The following is a 22,784-nucleotide window of genomic DNA, read 5'->3' on the forward strand; positions in this document are numbered from 1 at the left end:
AGTAATGTGAATTTCTGGGTTTGTTAGTGCGTCGGGAGATTGATACACTGAACGAGCGCCTAGCAGGTGAAGGACAGACAGTTGATGGTGCTGAGCTGAGCAAAGGACAACTGAAAACAAAAGGTAAGAGAGCCACAAACAGTCCTAAACCAGTATTTTTGAATCCACTTTTTTGTACTTTGTTGAATGTTACTGAAGGGAATGAATACCAGTTACTTACACAAACAAGCTAATGCTGTATTTGAAATATCTTCCTTTGAATTTATTTGTCTCCACAGCCAGTCACAGTACCAGTCAGCTTTCTCAGAAATTAAAGACAACTTACAAGGCATCTACTAGCAAGGTATGAGACAAATTAATCTCTGTTCATCCATGTGTACTTGTGAAACTCACATGACTGTCCTTTAAGTTGTGAATTGTGGTTTCTCTAAGCGGGGTAGTGCTGGTCTGTAAATAAATCTGCCTCCTAAGGAGCAGTATGTTTATCTTGGATTCATCAGTGACCCATTACTTCAACCATACCATATGATATTGTTACAATAATTGCTCACCTTTTTTGAAGAAGGAATATTGGAGGGGAGAGAGTGTGCACATGTGTATGTGGGAGTGCTGTTTTGTAAACAGGACTAAAAAAATAATTCTCTCTCTGAGGGAAATAGAGAACTTGCTAGTGGATTTCTGAATAAGATTTGGGTATTACAGTTGAAATGGAGATTTAAGTAGGCGCCTCTGTGTGTACTACTACACATTCCTTTTTAAAATAATTTTTATTTTTAGCTATGAGACTAGAACAATTTGTTTCCTTTATATTGCAAGCCTTGCTCATCAGTAGCTAGTGATGTTTTTTTTTGCTTGGTGTATGGCACAGTTAACCTTTCTGATGCTTTTCATTTTGTACATCTGCATCAGCCTGGTATTTTTGTTTCCCACACTCTCTCCTCTTTTTCAGTTTTTGCAGAGAGTTTACCTGCTGCTCTTTTTTCTCTATATCAGAGTAATTTATTGATACATTATTAAGGTTAAATAAAATGTGAGGAAACCACAGTGGAATCTGGAATGTGAACCAGCTGTTTGGTCAGCTCTGTGGTGACCTGTAATGCAGGCTGATATGTGGTGTAGGTGTCTTCGAAAAGCCTTCTCTTAAATATGAAAGTTTGAGAGTAGGAATAGGGTGGTGAAATAGACTGAAGCTACTGTGATTTATTTGGTCTCCTTTTTATTTTGTTGTTTTTCAAACTTTTATTCTTGCCAATTTGATGCATAAAGGTGCCTCTTTCAAGACTTAATGACTTGAAAATTCTTTAATGAGACCACTTAAATAGTGACAACATGATATTAATAGGGGCTGTATAGTTTTGGCACCTACTATGTAGTTATGAATTAGTACCCTCTAGTGTTGTGTTTTGTGGGTTTTTTGGTTTTGTTTAGTTTTTTTTTGCTTTGTTTTGTTTATAGGGTTCTTTTTTTTTGTTTGGGCTTTTAAGGCAGGTGTTAAATCCTTGTCTTCTTTTTACTTCCTTGCAATGTAGCACTTTTATTTTTTCCTGAGCAAGACAGGGAGATCTCATAGCTTCAGCATGGGAAGCTGGGAAGTATGAGGAGGAGGAGACTCCTGGGGAGCTGATATGCATGCACAGCAAAGCAGCCATGAGTAGTGGAGCATGAAGAATTTAATACCTGAGCATTATGCTCATCTCTTGTATCAATTGGTAGCCAGCAGATATCTGCATGTGCTGATGTATTTTGCAACTTTGAGTCAGAATGTACTGGGGAGTAGACAGGAGCTGAAGGAAGTTACAACACTGAGAATATCTCTGTCCAGTGTGTTCTTTGAGATCTTAATGCACTCACAGAAGTGCTTTATTTGGACCTGTCCTTCCTCCCCACACAGAAGAGTCAAGGCTGTAAACTATTGCCTTTTGACCCACAGAGAGACTATAGCAAAGAGTTAGGAAAGAACATAACTTTCTAACAAACCATGATTTTTCCATCTGGACCCTGACTGGATGTAATTCCCCAATACCCTGTCTGAGGAAAAACACATTTACAGTTTTAAGAGTTCAGCAGCTTTGAAATTTTTATGGCTGTACTTTCTGTGAGCATTGAATGAACAATGCTGTTTCCCAAAATGGTTGTGTTCCAAACTCCCTGGGGTAGGAGGTCACAAGTTTTCTCTTCAGCCCTGCCTTTATGCTACTACCATACAGGGGGTTCTTAGGTATGTGGTTTTTTGCACTGATTGGGTTTTTTTTTGCTTGTGGAAGATTAGAAGAGACTTGAGTCTTACAAACCAATTGTTTTGTGTAATTGCACACAACTACATTTTTCAGATTGACAGTGCATATAGAATTCATTTTTTTCCTGAAAATACTTTCACTATTTGCTTAATCTAATGAGAAGTCTGATCCTTGACTGCTTTAATATTGGTAAAAAATAGTAGGACAGGTAAGAAATACTGAAGCAACCTGTTCATTCTCTTGGAGAAAATGCTGAAGTGAGCATTCTTAATTCAAGCCCTTCATGTGAGATTTCCATACTGGAATATTTTTCATCACTTAGCTGTATATCAAGTTGGCAAAACTCGTTTTAGAAAAGCATGGTTTTAGCAGGAAGGGTTTTCCACCAGTGTCTAAATCCTGAAGAGGTACATTTAACACTTGGTGCTGATAAAAGTAATTTTTTTGTTAATGGACAAGATTCCATAATTTAACTGCAGTTGGTTTTAGATGCAGGAATCACTATATGAAATCCATATTTTGATGTTAACAAAATGTAATGGCTGCTGTTAATGATGCTTGGCTTATGAAAGTTGTTACAACATCAGGGAAGCATCAATTGTTTATGCAGAGTCCTAAAATAAGCTGAAATGATGTAACTTGCTCCATCCAAGCTAAATAGCAGGATCTCTGATTTGTCTAGATCAGGATAAAGTCTCTTAAAAAAAAGTATTTATGCACCAGTAGTTAAAAGGAAAAAAACTTTTTTTGACTATGTAGTTTTGACTTCACTGCCTAAAGTTGCTTCACAGGACATTCTGTTCATCAGGCACAGTGTAATGCTTCTGGACTGATCCTGAGTTGATAAAGTTTTCATTCTTATTTCTAATGTGCCTTGGTTGTGTAAGAAACTTTGTTACAGGGTGCCTGACTCTGGTTGCCATGCAATTGTTTCAGTTTGTGCTCAGTTTTCACTTGTTCACACAGTAAACAATTGTTTTCCTATTGAAAAATCTTTTTGTAGAAGGAAGTACATGAAACTGTATCAATTTAAGAAAGAGGACAAGCAAAGCTGAAACACACTCAGGATGTGCTTGGTCATTTATTTGTGTATGATGATCTACAGAAGTTACTTCAGAAATTTTCTGCACTACAGAGACCTCTTTTTAGCAAGTTGCATGTTCTTTAAATATTTCCTTTCCTGGCTTGGGACATTGTTTATGTGTGTTTAGCAAAGCAGGAAGTAGTCCAAGTCCTGTCTAGTTTATCCAGTTACTGGTACGTGAGGTGAAGGGCAGCAAAAAAGGAAAGGAAAAAAAAGCTTGGAAAAAGTGTGTGTTGAGTAAATATCTGTGTCAGGATGTTTAATGTTGGATAGTGTTCTTGAACTCCTCTGTGTGTTAGTTAAAGACTGCTAATACCTCAGAAGGAGTTTTACATCCTTGCCATTAAATGATCAGTGAAACCACTGTCCAGCAGTTTTGGAAATTCTGTGTTTGTTGATGGGTAGGGTTTAGCTTCTCCTAGAAAACTTTTGTGTGGGTGTTTGACTCAACATTAGAAAGACAGAATAGAATGCAAGTACAGGCTGAGTTGGAAAATACCAAGTTTGGAGTTTGAGCTGAGTGCTGTATTAGTCCTTTCCTGTTAGTACTTAATTCAGCTGTTCCACTTCTCATACATGAGTCCATTCAATTTGAGGACTGTATTCAAAGTTGTATCTGTAGGATGGTGTTCAAAATTGAGGAAATTCTGCAGTATGGTTGAACTAATAATCTTTACCATTAGCCTATTTTCTTTTCATTGCATCTGTAATGACTGCTCCTTCTGCTGCTGTGAAACCAAAATGCATATTAGCTGATAATTTGGAATTCAAATAGGGCATTATCATTTCATCATTGGAGAGTTGACATGCTAAGGGTTTGGAATGCTCTTGCAGATTTTCTTCTAGCTCTAAAAATCTTTTTTGAAGTAATTTGCTTTAATGACATACTTAAGACCTTCTATTTTAATACCAGAAACTAATGGGATTTAACCATAGTTTATTGTATCTGAAATGTAGACTTAATTAACTTTCTAACTTTTGCTAAGCTGTAGATAAGTCTTAATGTGATTTGTGTTGATGTATTTAAAGGTTTTGATTTAACTGGTCAAATACCTGCCTGTAATTCCGTGCTGAGGAAAACACTGATAAATTGAAGTTGTCTTTTTGTTTCAGTTTAACAAAGCTTTTGAGATAGTCTTTCTCAAAGAAGAGTTAGGAGCTTCAAGACTCAGAGGGTAAAAATAGGGTATTGGTAATGGTGGTCTTAACTTTTTAAAGCCATCTTTCATGACTCTTGGTTTCAATTGTCTCTGGAAGTGTTCAGCAAGAGAAACGGTTTTTTTTTTTTGGAATATTGCACTTCCTTTATCTGAAAATGCAGAATTTCTGCCATTTGCATCCTTTCTGTAGATGCTGAGTGTTTTGAGCATTCCTGCACTGTAGTGACTTGTAGTTTTACTGTTTTACTACACTTTTCTTCCTTTTGTTTGATATTACTTATGCACATAGTAATTTGGATTTAATGAGCCTTCTCTGTTTTTCCCCTAATAGCTTCACTTTGAGGGAGCATGCTTATCAAATGTTTAGATGAGTTTGACATCTATTTTAAAAGCTTCATTACACAAATAAACAGGCATATGCTCTCAGGTTGATGTTTGATTTGATTAGCTTCATGCAGTTTTAAAGAAAAGCAGCAGTGAGTGTTTTAAATTGGAATGTGTCTGGGTTTTACTAGAGTTATATAATAAATACATTTTTTTTCAAAGTCATTACACTGGCTAGCAGGGACTGTCTGAGTAACCAGATGTACTTGTTTGGGTATAGCAAGGAAAATTTTAAGGTCTTTTGCTGGGTTTGCTCTTCTCCTTTTTTATTCCATTAAAATCCTTACCCAGACTGAATGAGAAATGCACTCTGCAACTGTACAACTCATTATTCCAATAAGATTGCTTTATTGTAGTACAGAATAGTTTGTCTTGCATTCTGTAAAAGGGCTGCTGTTGAAAAAGAAAAAAAAAAAAAAAAAAGAGAGGTATGTTTGCATCCAAACTCACTTTCCTACCATCAATTGTCACATTTTTGACAGTAGTGATTTGTCAGAATATTGAAGAATCATGGAAAAGTTAATATCTATTTTTATCTGTGAGATAATTACCTAATCTTGCATCGATGTGGAAAAAAAAATGTTGGTGTCTCTGCTATTTCAGATTGTATCCAGTTTTAAAACTACAACATCAAGGGCAATCTGTCAGCTGGTAAAGGAATATGTTGGCCACAGGGATGGTATTTGGGATGTCAGTGTCGCGAAAACTCAGCCAGTGGTGTTGGGAACTGCATCTGCTGGTAAAGTTTTGTGTTGCATGAATATTTAGAAAATTCTGTTTAAGTCCCTAAGCTATAGCAAATACAGATCCAAAGCATACTCAAAAACTGAGCTTCACACTGAAAGAGTCCTTTTAAAGAAGTTCTGTAGCTGAAAAATTCTTAAAATTGGAATTTCCTTTCCCTTAGAAGGTTCAAGCATGCTTGTTGGTCTTCCTCAAGTGTGTGCCAGTCACTCCCATGCAGGTCACACTCTCCCTAGTCAGCTCTGGCATGTTGGGTGGGGTGGGTGGGTGGGATGGGGAGCTGCTTGCTTGAGGAGGCCTGTGGCACAGAATTCCATATGGCTGGATACAGAGATCCCTGCAGGTTTTCTGTCCTAGCATTGTTTAGTCTTTGTTTTATAGAAGCTGTACATGTGGTCATTTAGTTGGCATATTCTTGTATTCTTGCATTCTGTCTTTTGCCTCAGGACACTGGGGCAGCTAAAAATCTTAATTTTCATTCCTATTTAGTTTATTAGATTTATTCCTTCCACTTGAGGGGGTACAAGTACTAATGAACAAGTCACTAAATCTATTATAGTCCAAAAATCAATGTAAAGACTTGTATAGTTTTGGAAAATTAAGAAAATAAATAATAACCAGATAGAATCAGTCAATTTGAAGTGACATTCTTTTGAAGCTGAAGGTATTGACTAGACTTTAATATTTATGGACCAGAAATCTCTGCTGCTTGAACCGAACTGTTACAACTTTTATGTGCCTGCTGAGGGGAAACATTTTGTCTTTGTGTGGGACATCATGTCTTGGTCCTGATTTAACCTGGAAGCCTCCTGGAAATTCTCCAATTCAGCTTTAAGGTTCTACCCACTTAAATACTGAAATTAATTATTTATTTTTGGGTGTGGCAGGATAAAGGAGTGGCATTTGGAGTGATTTCCTTTTTAAATTAATTTTTTTAGTGCTCTGCAGTGACCTGTGTGCATTTGGGATTTCCATGCAGGAAGTAAATAGATTGTGCATAGAATTCCTGTTTGTAGTGGCTGCCTTTTTCACCATGGAGTGCTTTCTCTTTTTTTTTTTTTCCCTGAGTCTCATGATACACAGCTGGAGCATTATACAGAATTTGCCTTTCAATTTGCCCTGCTGCAAATTAATCTGATTAGGACAGCACCTTTACTTTTTGGGGGAGTTGTGTACCATGATAAGAAAATATTTTGTATATGAAGTGGTAGTCAAGAGTTCTACATTTAAAATCTATTTCATATGGTATGTGCTACAGTGGAAGTTAACTTGTTTGTTGAAAGGGTAAAAATGAAAAACATGTTTTTAACTATTTACAGCTGCTTTTTAATCTTTGTAGATCACACTGCATTGCTGTGGAGCATAGAAACAGGGAAGTGCCTTGTCAAGTATGTAGGGCATGTTGGCTCAGGTAAGATAAGGGCATGTTGTGAAAACTGGGAACAGAGCTTGGGAGGGGGAAATGTGTTTTGGCCAGCTACAGAAATGTTTATTGTGGTTTCACTTGCAGCTTTGCCAACATCATTAACAAGTCAGTTGTGAAGTTCCACTAATTTTCATACAGAGAACGTTTTGTAATATGATTCTTTATTGGAGAGGCACATTAAGAGAGTTCTGCAAATGCTAAATGAATAAACAAGTCCATATAAAGAAATTTACAGGCACAGTTACGACACTCAGAAGGGAAATGTCATAAGTCATTGTGGTCTTGTGCATGTGGAGAACAAAAGGAGCTTATATAATCAGAAATTAGCTGTCTTGCAGGATCTCTGTTATATTTGGGTTAGAACTACACATGCTAGGTGAATATCATTTTGTGCTTCTTTTTTTAAGATGCCATTTGCTGCATAATGCAAAGATCACGTTTTTAAGACAGTTAATTAAATATAGGTATTTTTCTTTCTTTATACCAGTATGAATATTGTGCAAAGTGTTTTTTAAACCCCTCTTTGGGTGGGGAGGTGCAGTGCAGTGAAGTGTCTTTGATATTAATTTTTGGTGTCCAATTTGACAGGAACTTGATTAACACCCTTCTGCCTCTTAATGAGTTAGAATACAGGATTTTATAGACCAAAACTGGAGAGGTTTTCCATAGCTTTAATTTGCTGTTGTGACCTGAGCACTTGAGTGATCATACCCTGGGAAAGTAAGGAGCCCAGTTATTGACCAGGATTGTTTGGTTAAATAACTCAGCACATCACACGAACTTCATGGCAAGGGTAGAAATAGAATTAAATTCTCTAGAACTGCTTCAGCTGTGAGTTGTACTTTTGCTTCCTGCTACATGACTTGTAGCTCCTACAGCACAAAGATAAATGCATATGAACAACTGGTAACATTTTAATGCATTGAGATATCTCAGGTTGTTTGCTGCACGGACCTCTAAGTTCTATAAAGTCGTGTTTGAAAACTTCACTCACTTGAACTTTCATGCTGGTAGTTTTCTTTAAAAATTGATGTTTGGATAACTATGAAAATAAGAAGTTCTAACCTGCATTTAAACAATTGTGTTTAAACAACTGTGTTTGAACAACAATGAAAGATAAATTGTATTGTATGTACATTTTATATAACTATATACACCTATAAATTATAATAGAAAGAATATATTTTTTATGTAATAAAACCTTTTTTGTTTGACAGTTGATTTGAAGTGGTGCAAAGGTGTTGGGTGCCAGCAGCTGGTGCACCATAAAGTTGGTTCAGTTTAAGGAGTATTTTTTAGACTCATTACACCATGCTCTCCCAACAACATATGCATATATTTTACTTGTATAATGGATGGAAATGAGTTCTAAGTTCTGTTTTGAATGAATCCTCTGAAATGAAATAAAGAGCTTTGTTAGTTGATAGAATTCTTGCAGGACATCCTGTTTTGATTACATATGGTTGCAGGATTGAAATCTGATTTGTGTTACTTGCATCAGGTTTTCAGGAATTTGTTCTTGCAATGCTGAGAAATAAGCAGGATGTTGATGGTAACATACAGGAAGTTTTCATTGAGTTAGAAATAATTATGAATACTTAAATTCTCTTTATGGAAATGTAGGGTGTTATCCCCTGTCAGTTTACGTATGATTTGAATGTGGTTTGTCTGTCCTCTCTAACATGAACCACATGTACTAGATTCAGGAAATAGCTTGCTAGAAAAATGTGTTGTATGTAGCTGCTTTCAATTGTTTCAATTGTAGCTGCTTCCCTTGATACTACACTTTCATATCACCTTAAAGATGACTACCAAAAATTGCTGAAAACTTAAGACTACTTGATTTTTCAATGCTTTTGATGATAAAATATTGTGAAATAATTCTTATAGTATACTAACTTAAAACTTTGCTTTGTTTCATGCAGTAAACTCCATAAAGTTTCATCCCACTGAGCAAGTGGCTCTTACAGGTATGTAAAGTTTTTTCATATGTTAAGTATGTTAATATTGATGGAAAATAAGTGTAATTTGCTAGTTTGTTCTAGTTTTAACCTCTGTCCCTATTGCTTGTCAGCATCCTTGTTGATTGAATTATTTTTACATTTGAAGGCATAACAAATCAGAGCTAGATCTTGCCATCTGTGTTTTTCATGTCATGTTGTCATTTGTGCTTGTCTGCTCCAAACCAGACACTTAGAATCATACATCAGGTGAATGTTCTGGAATTGATCCCAGAGTACTCAAAGAACTAGTGGGTGTTATGGCAGGATATCTCCTGATTACCTACCAATGTTCTTGGGAGTCTGGAGAGGTCTCTTCTGACAAGTATTACTCCAATATTGCAAAAAGGATGTGAGGAAAGACCAGTGGAACTACAGACCTGTTAATCCAATCTCAGTTCCTGAAAAAATTATGGAGATTTTACTGGGTACTGCTGAGAGGCATTTAAAGAATAATGCAGTCATCAGGCACTGTCAGCATGGGTTCACAAAAGGAAGGTTCTGTTTAATTAATTTGACATCCTTCTAGGATAAAGTCACCTTCCTTGTGGGTGAAGATGTGGTGGATTAAGTTTTTCTGGTTTTTAGTAAGGGTTTTGGTGCTGTCCTTCTGCCTTGTTCTGGACAAGTTGCCCAGCTGTGGGATGAGCTGGTTCATGGTGTGCTGTGTGGCCAGCTGGCTGAAGAAAGAGCTCAGAGGGTTGCAGTAAATGGGGCTGTGTCTGCCTGGCAAATGATGACCAGTGCTGTTCCTCAGGAATCAATGCTAGGGCCAGTCCTGTTCTATAGATTTATCAATAGATTTATCAGTGACTTGAATGCAGGAGTTGAATGCATCATTACCAAGTTTGTTGGTGATACCAAACTGGGAGGTGCTGCTGATTCTCATGAGGGACAGGAGGCCTTTCAGAGAGATCCAAATAAGTGAAAGCACTGGGTGCTATCCCATTAATGGGATGAAATTTAACAAGTTTCAATGCCGGATGCTGCAGCTAAAACAGAGTAATGTTGAGCACAAGTATAAATTGGGAGAGGAGTGGCTGGAGAGCAGTTCTAATCCTGCAGGATTAGAACATGTTTGTTCTGACCATAGCAAGGGCAATCTTGAGTTTGTCCTTAGTTAATAACGAATAAGTCTATTTTAAAACAGATGGAGTTAAAATCACATGGTGCCTTCTGAGCTGTAAGCTGCCACTAGTTAAGCTGGGTTCTTTAAAGCAGAAGAGGAATAGCTTCACACTTGCTATTTTGGATTTCTCATTAAAACCATGATGAAAAAGCATTTAATGGAAGAAATCACTGAATAAAGAACCCCAGGATTTTGAGCAACAGTAAATGAATATCTGGTGATGTATTAAATGCCTTCTTCAAATGCTACATACTGAGCAGGGGTGAGACTCACATTCTGATGTGTAATACTCAAGTGCATGTTTCACTGTAGGAGTGATTAATTTGGTAGCTGCTTATATCTTGCATAATGACTTATGTTTTAGATGTTGAGACTTGCTTACCATAAAGTCATACTGGTTTCTGTTACAAAAAGGTACAACTTAGACAGTATTGCTAAATGTAATATTAAAGCCTGTTTTTATTGCCCATGGAAATATTCTTACTTATTCTCTTTCTTTTTTTTTTTTGCTTCTCTTCCTGTGTACAGCATCTGGAGACCAGACAGCTCACATCTGGAGATACATAGTACAGTTGCCTACACCTCAGCCAACTGCAGACTCCAATGTAAGCAATCAGCTTGCTGCCACTGAACTAATTGCCAGCAATTTCATCAGATACAGGTTTTATCATAAGACTGAATGTTAAATTTACACATAATTAAAAAACTGCACGATTTCAGGAGTGCCAAAGGTGGGATTTTGAGGTTTTAGTTTATCAGCTGCATTTCAGCTTTTCTTTGAAAATAGACTCCCTCATGATTTCAAAAGCATTTGGTGCAGAATAGAATTTACAGCTTCAAGTAGACAAATTGACGTTTTGTTCAAGGTAGTAAATGTGTAAATGAACTGCAAATGAACAGTCAAATAACTTCTTTTTTGTAATAATGAAGTTCTTTTTAAACTGGTTAAATTTTTGTAGCATAACTTAATGAGAAACCTGTATTAGCTATAGTTGCTGTGGATTGAAAACTGATGGTAGACTTCTAATTTTGGCATTTATTTGAGTCTTCATTGATTTCTAATCAGTCCTTGCCAGCGCACATCTCACTGTCTGATTTTGTTGTCCCCAGGGCTTTATTTAGTCAGTATTTAATTTAAAGTGTAAAACTGTTAAATCCTTATTTTACTTAAAAGCACCCTTACTAAATTGTGAAGAAAACATAGTTTATAGCATGAGCTTCTCAGTAGGCTAAGTAGGGGCAAGAGTTGACTGTGTAAAAAGGGACAGATTTCTGAATGGAAAATGTTCGATTCAGTTTATTTGATTTGGCATTTCCATTCTCAAAGAAAACACAAATGTTATCTTTTCCACCCCCAAATAACATAAAAGAAAGATGTTTTTGTCTTGTATAAGTGTAAAAGGAGTTCAGAGAATGATGTTTAGTGATGAGCAAAAGAATTTATTTTGTGTCCTGTTTACATCAGCACTGCATGATGACTGTGTATTGACCAACAGACAAATATTGCTGTAATGATTTGATTTTTGATGAATAAAAATATGTCTGTAAATTATTGTCTTCCCAAAGATTAACATAATCAGTGTCTTGTTAGATGCTTCCTACCTCTAAAAATTGAAAGGAGAAAAGTCCCTTGGAATTGTGCTGCAATGAAACTCTAGGGTAATACACTTACCAGATAGTAAAGGGGACTGGTACTCAGAGCTAAAGAATTTGGAGGAGATTTTAAAATTAAGTAGAAACATAGAATTATTTAGATTGGAAAAAATCTCTTAAGATCATCAAGTCCATCTGTTAATCCAGCACTGTCACAAGCCCTCCACTACACCATGTCCTTAAGGGTGATATCTACAAATTATTTAAATACGTGCAGGGATGTTGATTTCACCATTTCCCTGGCTTGATAACCTTTTTGGTGAAGAAATTTCTCCTAATATCCAGTCTAAACATGCCCTGGTGCAACTTGAGGACACTTCCTCTTGTGTTATCACTTGTTCCTTGGGAGGAGAGGCTGACACTCCCTGGCTGCACTGTCCTTTCAGGGAGTTGTAGAGAGCAATGAGGTCTCACCTGAGCCTTCTTTTCTCCAGGCTGAGCAACTCCAGTTCCCTCAGCTGCACATCAGCAAGTTGTTAAAAGGAGTTATGAAAACTGCATTTAACTTACTGGTTATATTCCTTCAACTAAGTTTGTGATAGTGAGTACTGGAATAGGCAGTGTGCAGCAGAATTAATTTTCACACATTCACATTAAGGGGATTGGGAAGCATTTATACTGCAAAATGTAACTTAGAGACATTCCTTCCCTTTTATTCTACACCTTTTTTCCCCTTGCATTTTACAGCAAGTGTCTGGAGAAGATGAAGTTGAAATCTCAGATAAAGATGAACCTGATGGAGATGGAGATGGTTCCAGTGATTGCCCCACTGTCAGAGCCCCACTGACCTCACTGAAAAGCCACCAAGGAGTGGTCATAGCAGCTGACTGGCTTGTTGGGGGGAAGCAAGCTGTGACAGCATCGTGGGACAGGACAGCAAATCTGTATGATGTAGAGACTTCTGAACTTGTCCATTCTCTTACAGGTATTTGTTCACTTGCAAAAAAAAAATAAATTAAATTGGTGGTTTGTTTTTATATGAGGGATTATTCCTAGATACTAAAACACTGAGAAAAGAAAGTTGTTTCTCTGGAGCAGGATGTGTGTACCATCTGCTCAGTGTTGTAATAGTTTTTGAAATTGCAAATTTGTAATTGAAATTGTAAATCCTCTGAGCATGAATTTGTTTTCTTTTAAGCTTATGATTTAACCTGTGAAAAAACAGTTGTTCAAATTGAATGTACCCAAATTTTAGCTCTTGCAAAAGGCTTTTATTGTGTTCATGGTGTGCTAAGCAGCAGTAACCTACACTACTGGATGTGAAATAAGTAGTGTGGGTTTTGCCTTCAAATACATTTCCAAACTTTTAGAGCAGTAACAGGATTAAAGTTCAGAATGACCATTACTCCTTTCTGTTTGGGAAAAAGAGAAAAAATCATCAGCATGTCATTCCAAGCGTATGTGGAAGTGAAAAGTGTTATTTTCATGACCTGACACGTTGTGATGTGTGGCTGCAGGGCACGACCAGGAGCTCACGCATTGCTGCACGCATCCCACGCAGCGCCTCGTGGTCACATCGTCCCGCGACACCACCTTCCGCCTGTGGGACTTCAGAGATCCTTCTATCCATTCTGTGAATGTCTTTCAGGGCCACACTGAGTAAGTGACAGCTCCTTCACAGGTTTTCCTAAAGTTTGAAAAGTTGCAAATCTGCCCACAACTGTTCCTGTGTGCTTTTTGAGGTGCTGAGTTCATTCCTGTTTTGTGAGACTGATTTTCACAAAAAGCCCCAGTTGTCCTTCAAATGTAGCACAGCAGTACATAATTTCCAAAACAGCAGCCAGGGCTCTTGGTGTGCTATTGCTCATATGGTAAGTCTTGATAAAAATTGTTACAATTAAAGGTGATTTTAGGGTATGAGGTTCTTTTGGGCATTGGTTATGCTTGCAGTTTGGGGTTATTGCTGTAATGCAGTGGATCTGGCAGATTGCCTCTGCTTGTCTTGATACTGACTGTGAAGTAAAGGTTACTCCTTTGAAACCAGTGCATACAAAAGGATTAATTTTTACTCTTAAAAGCTTCTAATTTTTGCATAAAATAAGAAATAAAAGTACAGGCACTGATTGCCATGTTCTGTCAAAACAGTGATTCTGATGTAACAATTTTAGTTACCGGTTTGGGCTTAATGTTGTTACACTGACTACTGTTTAATATGGATAAATGTAGTACTGAGAATCTGTGTTCTGGTGTTCACTTAACTTTCTGGTTTTGGAGCTCTGATACATGGAAAATGCAGGTGTAACTTGGAAATACTTTACCCAAGGAAGCAAATCTTTTCTTGACTTGTGAATGTGTGAGCTTGACTGTTTCAGAAAAAAATTCACCTCCTTTCTTCAGAATAAAATAGGATTTTTAGTCCTAGCTCAAAATACAAACCCCAACTATTTATTCACATTTTTTTGTTAATTGTGTAATTTACATTATGATTGAGTTGCAGTACCCTCTATTTAATTTTCTCATAGCCTACATATAACCAAAAACCTCTTTAACCCCATCTGCCCTGGACTCCTGAGCTTGATAAATTACTTGGTGCTTCACAATCATCCTGTATAAGTGGCCATCTTCTCCTGATCAAGCAGTAACCTTGATTTTGTGGCCTACATCCTAGAATTGTTTCATCTCATCACTTTTGTATTCTTCTATCACTTTTCCTAGAATGTTGTATAAAGTTGTAAGGTTTTGTATCCATTGGTGCTTGCATTTTCCCCCAAGCTGATTAACTGCTTTGTCTCAGGATGTTTTTTCCAGAGAAATGACCAAGACTGACACTTGTGTTTTCCCATATATTTGCTGAGATCAAATGATGTTGACCTTGGGTGTTGGTACATACTATAAAAACTGTTAGCTGGTGTTTTGGCTTCTATTGCTGAGACCTATAAACTAGCACAAAGTTCATTTTTTAGGAATGGATTAGATCTTGTGCAACCTCTTCAGTCACTCTTACTCTAGCTTTTAATCATCTTTATATTTGTGTTTGTCTGCTGTATCAGCTGTCTCTGTTTTGTACTTTGAATGTATGAGTTTTTAGTATTGACATAGGCTTTTTCACCAAATACACCCTAAATTTGACAGTCTCAAAAGTGATTTTACTTTTCAGTGGCCAGGCCTGTTGAGGCTTTCATTTGTGGAAGGGGTAATTCTGTTACAGAAGGTGTTTCACTGGTGAATGCAGACTGAGCAGAGATGGGGGGGGTTTGATATTTTTACAGTTGAGACATACTTTAAGGAATTTTATTTTTGTTCTTTTATTGTACCACCTGCTGGCAAAATATTTTTAAATTACCCTCTAATCAACACTGCAACAATCTCTTGACATTAAGCAGCATAGAAGAAACTTTTTTTTTTCCTTTTCTGAATGTCTGTTTGAATAACTTGCCAAGTATTTAGTATTTTGCTAGGCCCTTGGCATCACTTCTGTAAATTGGATGTTACAGTCGTTAACACTGATGATTTAAAGTCCTCAACCATAAGTTTTAACACCCTCTGGCTGAATAGTATCTGAGGAGTCTGGCGCTCACAGAGCAGCTATTTTTTCACCAGATCAACTCCTAATGCGCTGTGCCAATATAACGAGATGCCAAACATCTCAATCCCGAGGCCGGCATTCCGTGTTTGTTGTGTCATACGCCCGAAGTCTCGTCCCGGCCATCCCTTCCTCCCGGCGCGCATCCGCGCTGCCGCCGCTCACCGGCAGGTGGCAGCACCGGCCCGAGGCAGCGCCTTTAATTGGCCTTAATGAGGACACTGGGGTGCGGCTCGGTGTCGTGTAAAACTAAAACTGACGCTGATGTGCTGAGAGAATAAAGAATCCTGTTACAAGCAGAGTGTAGAAAGCTTTTATAGAGTTAATTGATGTCAAAAAATGAAGAGTTGCAGTGTGTTGTCCTGTATGTCAAAGTGATGATATGTCATCATCTGTGAGAGATTATTTATATCTTAAGTGGACTGAGAAATCACCTTTCATTGTAGTGTCTGAACATAGCTTTATTATAAGCAGAATGTTTCTTATCATTTACTACTAAGGCAATTTAAGAAAATAAATTATCTTCCAGTAAGGGCAGAAGGAATCATTGAGATCAACCTGTCTGTCTTGAGCTTGCATTGATAACTGTTTTGCATTAAGAGGTAGGTTTATAATTGCCAACTGTATGTTAGGTTGCTCCAATAGTAAAGATTTCAACTTACCTCTTGGCAAATTCTGTAAGTTGCTTGTTTAACTTCCGTGGTAAACAAGCAACTTACAGAATTTGTGCCTCCCTAGTCGCCGTAGCTTCAGATTCATCTTATGGTTTTTTAACTTCAAGATCTTTGTTTCTTATGTTAATTATGGAAATTTCCTGTATTTTCTTCTTGTATTTTCTGTTCTTATTTACAAGTCACCTAATTTGCCTCAAAGTGTGTTTTCAAGTATATTTTGACATTTATAGACTAAGTATAGTACATTGATAATACTTTTGCCCTTCGAGTCTGCATTCAGCTGGGGTCTTTTTCAAAGTTGTATCTTACCAGGGAAGTTTCCAGTTCTGTAAACATTACTTGTTTACATTTTTCATATATATATATATATATATATATATATATGTGTGTGTGTGTGTGTGTTTGTGTATGAATATGACTGTTTCAGTTCAATAAATGACTTATTTGCCTGTGCCCTACTCACACAGCAGTAAAAGTACCTTGTCACTTACTGCTTTAGATCTGCCATGCCCCCAGCTCATCTCACTTAATCTCTGATGAAAAAAATATGAAATGGTGTGGAAATAAGACTGATGTTTGCTTAAATATAAATATTTGTTATTGTCTGGTTCTGTATGTGCACCATTAGGAATTAGTCTTGCTAGTGCTGTGAATCCCTGGTCACATCCCCACATGAAGAGTTTAACAGAGCCCTGGGAAAAGATTACATTTATGTTATTTTCCAGGCACTAACTTGTGGCCTTTAACTAAATTGATCTCCTGAGTTAAAGCCTCCAAAAATCATACTGGTGGCTCATATTCCAATATCTTTTTTCCAGCAGATATTGCTTTCAAATATGTGATTGATAATAACAGCTGTTCTCCTATTGAGAAATGATTCATTTAAGAGGTTATTGATTAGAGCTCTTTAAACTGAACTAAGGTTTTGTTCTGTGGAGTAAAATGGTTCTGGCATCTCCATGGCAGTTTTCATTCCACTTCACTTGTGCCTTCCTTTGCTGACACCTGCACAGCCCATCTTGTCCCAGCTGTGAAGGCCTTGCTTTTCCCAGCACAGTGGTCTAGTTGAGTAACTCTGGTGTTGACATGCTCTTGAATATCTGCTTGATGAGTTTTTCTGTCCCTTTAAGCACCCTGCATGTGCTGGGGTGTGTCTTGATGTGTGGAGCCTTCTAAAATGTTAATGCTGGAAATGTTTGCCATTTGTAGCTTAAAAAAAATCTTAGTCTATACAGGTCTAGCCAGTACTTTACAGATTTTATACATTTGTTCTGACAGTTTAGTAACACAGGAAATAAATTAATCCCCTATGGGCAACAGAATGTTTATGAGCTAGTGGATTCACATACTGTGTTTAAACTACAGCTTTTGCTATACATTTGAAGCATACTGATGCTTATATGCAGCTGAAAAATTACTTGGTAAATAATAAAGGGTTTTGTTTTCTTTAATGACTGTCAGAGGTACACAGTGGTTGGGGACATTGCTCTTGAAAAGAACATGCAGGGCTTCCAAGTCTGTACTTGCAAATACCATCCTTCAAGGAATAAAGTGGTATCTTCAGAAGCAGCTTCGGGTTGCTACTCTTGAGTGAATATCCGTTGGTAATGCTTTTTGATTGTTCAGTAGTTATGCACCACTTTGCCATGGCAATTGAATGCATTTTAGGCTTTAAAAACCGCCATAAATTGGAGTGGGTACTTTTGTCCTAGCCCAAAAAAAAAAAAAAAGAAAAAGTTTGTTTACTACTTTTCAAACTTACTAAATTGGCTAAATTGGGCCAGTGCATGAAGCATGAGTGTGTGTTAGCTGTGGAATCTGTATGAGTGTTACTTTCTGGGCAAACTCAGGAAAAAAATTGCTGATCGTGGATCTTATGTGATTTCTTACAAAGAGCTTATAGCTCTTTTGGGCTGCAGCATATTCCATCTCCTCTCACTCTGCTTGTATGGCTCTAAGAGACCAGAAGGGAAAGTTCCTGTTCATTTGCTGCCTGTATGTCTCTGAATGTGGCAGCTGAATGGTGAGTTGTGCTTCATCCTGAGAACTTGGAAATTAGAGAATTGCAAATATGTCTTGTTTCAACTTTATGTTTTCCAACTCCTATGCTTGCTGAAGAATCTGCATTAAAAAATACAAAAATTACTAAGCAGCTGCTGATTAGGATGCTGGGCTGAATTCTGACATTTAGTGAATTGAGAGTTAATGTCAAAATGGCATTCTGTTTCAGGAGAACAGTAATTGCTTTAGTTTTTGTGGGCACTTGGGTTTGCCAAGGTCATTTGGCTTTCTCAGATTCTTGGGCCTGCAAGATTTAATTCTCATTTGTGTCTGTTTTGTATATATTGTTCTTGAAAGAGCAAGTCATGGCAGGGGGAGAAGTGCCTCTTCTCCAGGCAGTGATGGCATTGGACATCCCTGTTGGAAGCAGTCTTATTCTAGATATGCCCTATATTACAAGGGTACTGCTAGGTATTCTTGTTCAACCACACTTTCTTGGTGAAGTTAAAGCATGTGTAGTTGTAGTCCTAAAAATGCACACTTTGCACCTTTGACTAAATTGGGCTTTCAGTTAAAACCTTTTGTGCCAAACAAAGTGTAACCAGTTGGATGCTATCAGTGGTGTTTGATGAGTCTAACACATCTGTTCTTTTCAAGATAGTCCTGTTCTTGCTTCAGTTATTAATGACTTTAGTGATGCTTTGTCTACCATTTTTCTGTTGTTTCTCATCAAAGAATGCCTTAGGCATTCCCCGTGTGTGGATATCTCAATCTAGCTTATCTAAGAAATGCAAAATTTTTGTGATGAAACATTGTTTTCTTCCCAAGCCTCACTGATTACCTAGATGGTTCTGATATTGCTATTAATATTCCTACTTTGTTTTGTGTGCTGAGGGACATTTTCCTCTTGCATTTCATTGAAAAAAGGCTCCAAACCTGCATTTCACACACTGTTCTGATCCTACATTTGCATGTTGAATATTCTTTAAATGAAGATTATGGCCTGGGCTCAAAGCTCTAGGGTTAGCTTTTTTGAAATGCTTCTGTTGCTTCTGGACATTTTTACAAAACCTTTTGGTTTACTTTTACTACATAGATGTAACAGACCATGATGAGAATTCAGTGGTTTTCTTAGACTTGTTAGCAGCCTTAATACTGCTAGCTCAGGGATCCAGCTTTGAATGTGCCTCACTTCCCTTGCTGAGGGCTTCTTCATAGGTCTATTTCAGGACAGACTAGGGCCAGCATGTTTTACATGCCTTCAGCCCATCCAAGCCACCACTTCTTGTTGCCTTGCTCAACTTGAATTCCCAGTTTTCTCTTGTAACATTCCCCCAACGTGCTACTGGCATGGAGTTATCAAAGCGCCACTCTCTACAGCTCCCTGAAAGGAGGTTGTAGCCAGGTCGGTCTCTTCTCCCAGGCAGCCAGTGGCAGGACAAGAGGAAATGGTCTCAAGCTGCTAGGCGAGGTTTAGGTTGGACATTAGGAGGAATTTCTTCACAGAAAGGGTGATTAGACATTGGAATGGGCTGCCCAGGGAGGTGGTGAAGTCATGGTCCCTGGAGGTGTTTAAGGAAAGACTGGATGTGGCACTCAGTGCCATGGTCTGGTTGACACAGTGGCCTTCGATCACAGGGTGGACTCAATGATCTCTGAGGTCTTTTCCAACCTAAATGGTTCTGTGCTTCTGTAATTCCTTCATGGTTTGCTCTTATCATTTCTTAAGTTGCAGAAAAAAGCTCTGCTGATATTTGGAGATAAATCCACAGACAGCCTTTGGGAATGATGTGTGTAGCTCTTGCTGGAATTGAGTATTTTTAGCATATCTGAAACCTGAATGCACTCAAATGTGAGTGGGTTCCTTACCTGGGCCTCCTGTGGCCAGTGCCATCTCCTGTTGAGATGGGCAGTGGGGTTGTCCACATCTGGAGGGGTTTTAAACACAGTTCCTGGCTTCCCCTCAGGCTGCGGACTGCTTTATGTGAGGATATGCTTTGTTCCCCTAAAACAAAGGAAACTTGTGCAGAAAATGTGTTACCAAATTGAGCTTCCTTTAGGCTTTGTTTCTCAGTTTTACTAATAAAAAATAGAGGCATATTTGAGCCTTCAAATTTTGCTGGTTCCATACAACTGTAATTGTGTGTATTCAAGTTACCTTGAATAAATTCATTCTGAAAGCTCTGGTTTAGTCCATTTTCATCCCACACATGGATTTATACATGTAGATGCCTGTTTAAGTCTGTGAAAATGTGTTGCGTCCCAGTTTGATGGTAAATCCCAGTTTAAGTTGCAAATCAAAATGGAAAGAGCAGCGTTAACTTCTTTTTTGGTGCATTGCCAGCGAGAGTTCTGCATCAGCATTTCATGGTCTAACATTTTCCACGTTTTTTCTTTCCCCCCTTCCCCTATGTGTGAAATTTCAGCAGATTGTTATGCAAAGCAGTTTTGTGTCTCAGTGTGACTGGGAGACAGCTGTTGGGCCTAATGAGGAGTGCGAGCAGCGCAGCATTTCTGGTGATTGAGACCCACGCGGGGAGCAGGATGGTGCAGGCCAGGCACTGGTGTGTGCTGAGGAAGTGCCGTGCTGTCAGCTGGAAGTACACGCTCGGCTGCTCCCTGTGACAAGATAAATGAGTTTTGCTGGGGTTTGGCGGAGGCTGAAGCTTTTTTGGAGAATAGTTGTAGCACACCAAACTCCCTGTGGGACCCACAGTTTGAAGTGTCATCAGACTGCTTCCTCTTTGCTTGTTTCTTTCTTTTTTTTTCTTTAATGTCCTACAATACCTGTCATCTTTTTGAGTTATTAAAAATCTAATGTCTTCTAGCATTCAATTAACATGGGGGCTGATGATCTTTTGTTGACACTTTTTATTAATTTAGCCAAGGGAATGTTAACCAGAGTTTTATCTGGGTGAGAACAAACTGAAGATTAATATAAACAAAAATTAAATCTAGCCACATGAAATCAGAGGGAAAAGGCTTTTAATTTTTGTGATGTGGATGGGGTTATGGAAGCAATACTTTTGAAAGGTTATTTGTTTATTGGCTGATTCTGTTAACTTCCTCCCACAGGCATTGTGTCCTTTTCTTCCTTCTCACCATTCCCCTTTGGTTGGGCTGAAATCCTGGTTTAGTTTATGTGTAGGAAGTGGCCTCTCTTCTTCTATTTTGTTTTAATTTAAAAAACCCAAATAAACACAAAACAAAAAAAAGTTGCTGAGATGCATATGTCATATTAAGAGATGCCCCAGTTGGAGTACCAGAGGAGACAGAATGTAATTTGTACTGCACAAGATCTGTGAGTGCAGCACTTGCTCGTGTTTTAGGTCTGTAGTGTTGAGCATGCTTTTGAATTTAGATGCATGTGATTTTTAAAAATATCAACTCATTATGTTCCACTTTAAGGTAAAAAAGAAAAAAACAAACCCAAAAACCTTTTTGTCTTTACTCTGGTGAATGAAGTGCTGATAACCCTCCCCAGAATTGTCAGGTTTGTGAGAATGATGATACTGTTATGGCCTTTCTAGACTTAAAACTTCAAGCCTTGCAATCCTATTTTGAGAAGGAGATGTCTTTGAGAATTGAATTGAGTGTTTCCCTTAGAGGAGTCATGCTTTGTTTTTGTAAAGCATAGGGAATGTTATGCAGACATCCATATGCTGTTTGCTCTGGAACTGGGACCAAAATTCTTGGTCATAAACACTAGGTTCAGTAAGAAGTGTTTTTATATTTAGCCATTAAATTCAAAGCTCCTTATGTAAAAGATTGTTTTCATAGTCCCATGTGCTTGCAGATAGTGCATCCCAACCTGCAGGGCCTTGCAGGGCTGAGCTGAGGGTGAATGGAGGGCTAAGGCCACTAAGCACCTTTAAAGTTGTCACTGAAAAGAGATCAGCAGCTTTCCCTTTGCATTTGTATCTCTTGCCCTATTTCCAGAGAGCTACAGGAGAATTTAAATGGATTTTTATTTTATAAACTTTTGCTTGGTGTACGCAGTAATATCTGAACAGTTAAGCTGAAAGAGTAAGTTAAGCTGGAAAGGATTTTGTTATCTATTGAGAGTCTTTGGAGGAGCAGGAAGGATTGAGCTAACCTGGGGTTGGCATTCTGTTTTCCTGGCAATAGTTTTGAATGTTTTCATTTAAAAATGATAAATCTAAGGATTAGAGAACCTCATGTGGTCAAAGAAACTTAACCATGTTTGAAAGTGATAAATGATAAAGCAAAACCAATATGAGATCAAAGAAGCTGGAAAGCTCTTTAAAGTTTTGAAAAAAAAACACCCAAAAGTGGAGGGTTATTTTAAGACAGTTTCCCAATGTATTCCAACTGTAATTGGAATAAAATGTATGATGGGGAAAGAGATCAGATTTGTTTGTTGGCAGCAGAATACTAAAGCACAGTATATTCATTTTCCTGGAGATTTTCTATTACTTGAATTCTTTATGCTGTTGTGTGCTAGGAAGTCTCCCCATGTGTGTGGAAATTATGGAGATTGAATAGAAAATTTTAAACTTGTAAACTTTGCTTCAAATGTATTGCAGCAGTAGAGAGATTAGTAAAGGCCTGAATTTTTTTTTATGAGCTTCTTTGTGTAAAGAACCAGTGAGAAGTGCAGATGTTGGTAAATTTAAAGGAGTTTGAGCTGGTAGGAGATAAGTTTGGTGGTAAGAACATGCCAGCTGTATTGTGCAGCAGCTTGACTGCAAGAGTGAGTTTTTTCCCCAAATAAGATGGTGCCTGATGAAAGAGACTCGGCAGTTGTG

The 22,784-nt window shown here is 37.8% G+C and overlaps 1 protein-coding gene across 1 annotated transcript in view; it reads left to right on the top strand.

The window, feature by feature from the left end:
• Positions 1–22,784, top strand: part of WDR37 (WD repeat domain 37) — a 44,544-nt gene that overhangs the window by 13,667 nt on the left and 8,093 nt on the right. The window contains exons 4-11 of the mRNA XM_058800971.1: positions 28–123; positions 279–343; positions 5,469–5,604; positions 6,949–7,020; positions 8,961–9,005; positions 10,693–10,769; positions 12,505–12,742; positions 13,275–13,416. Coding sequence (XP_058656954.1) covers positions 28–123; positions 279–343; positions 5,469–5,604; positions 6,949–7,020; positions 8,961–9,005; positions 10,693–10,769; positions 12,505–12,742; positions 13,275–13,416 — 871 coding nt within the window. The remainder of the gene's footprint in view (positions 1–27; positions 124–278; positions 344–5,468; positions 5,605–6,948; positions 7,021–8,960; positions 9,006–10,692; positions 10,770–12,504; positions 12,743–13,274; positions 13,417–22,784) is intronic.

This window comes from Ammospiza caudacuta, chromosome 1 (genome assembly GCF_027887145.1).
Source record: "Ammospiza caudacuta isolate bAmmCau1 chromosome 1, bAmmCau1.pri, whole genome shotgun sequence".
Taxonomy (NCBI): domain Eukaryota; kingdom Metazoa; phylum Chordata; class Aves; order Passeriformes; family Passerellidae; genus Ammospiza; species Ammospiza caudacuta.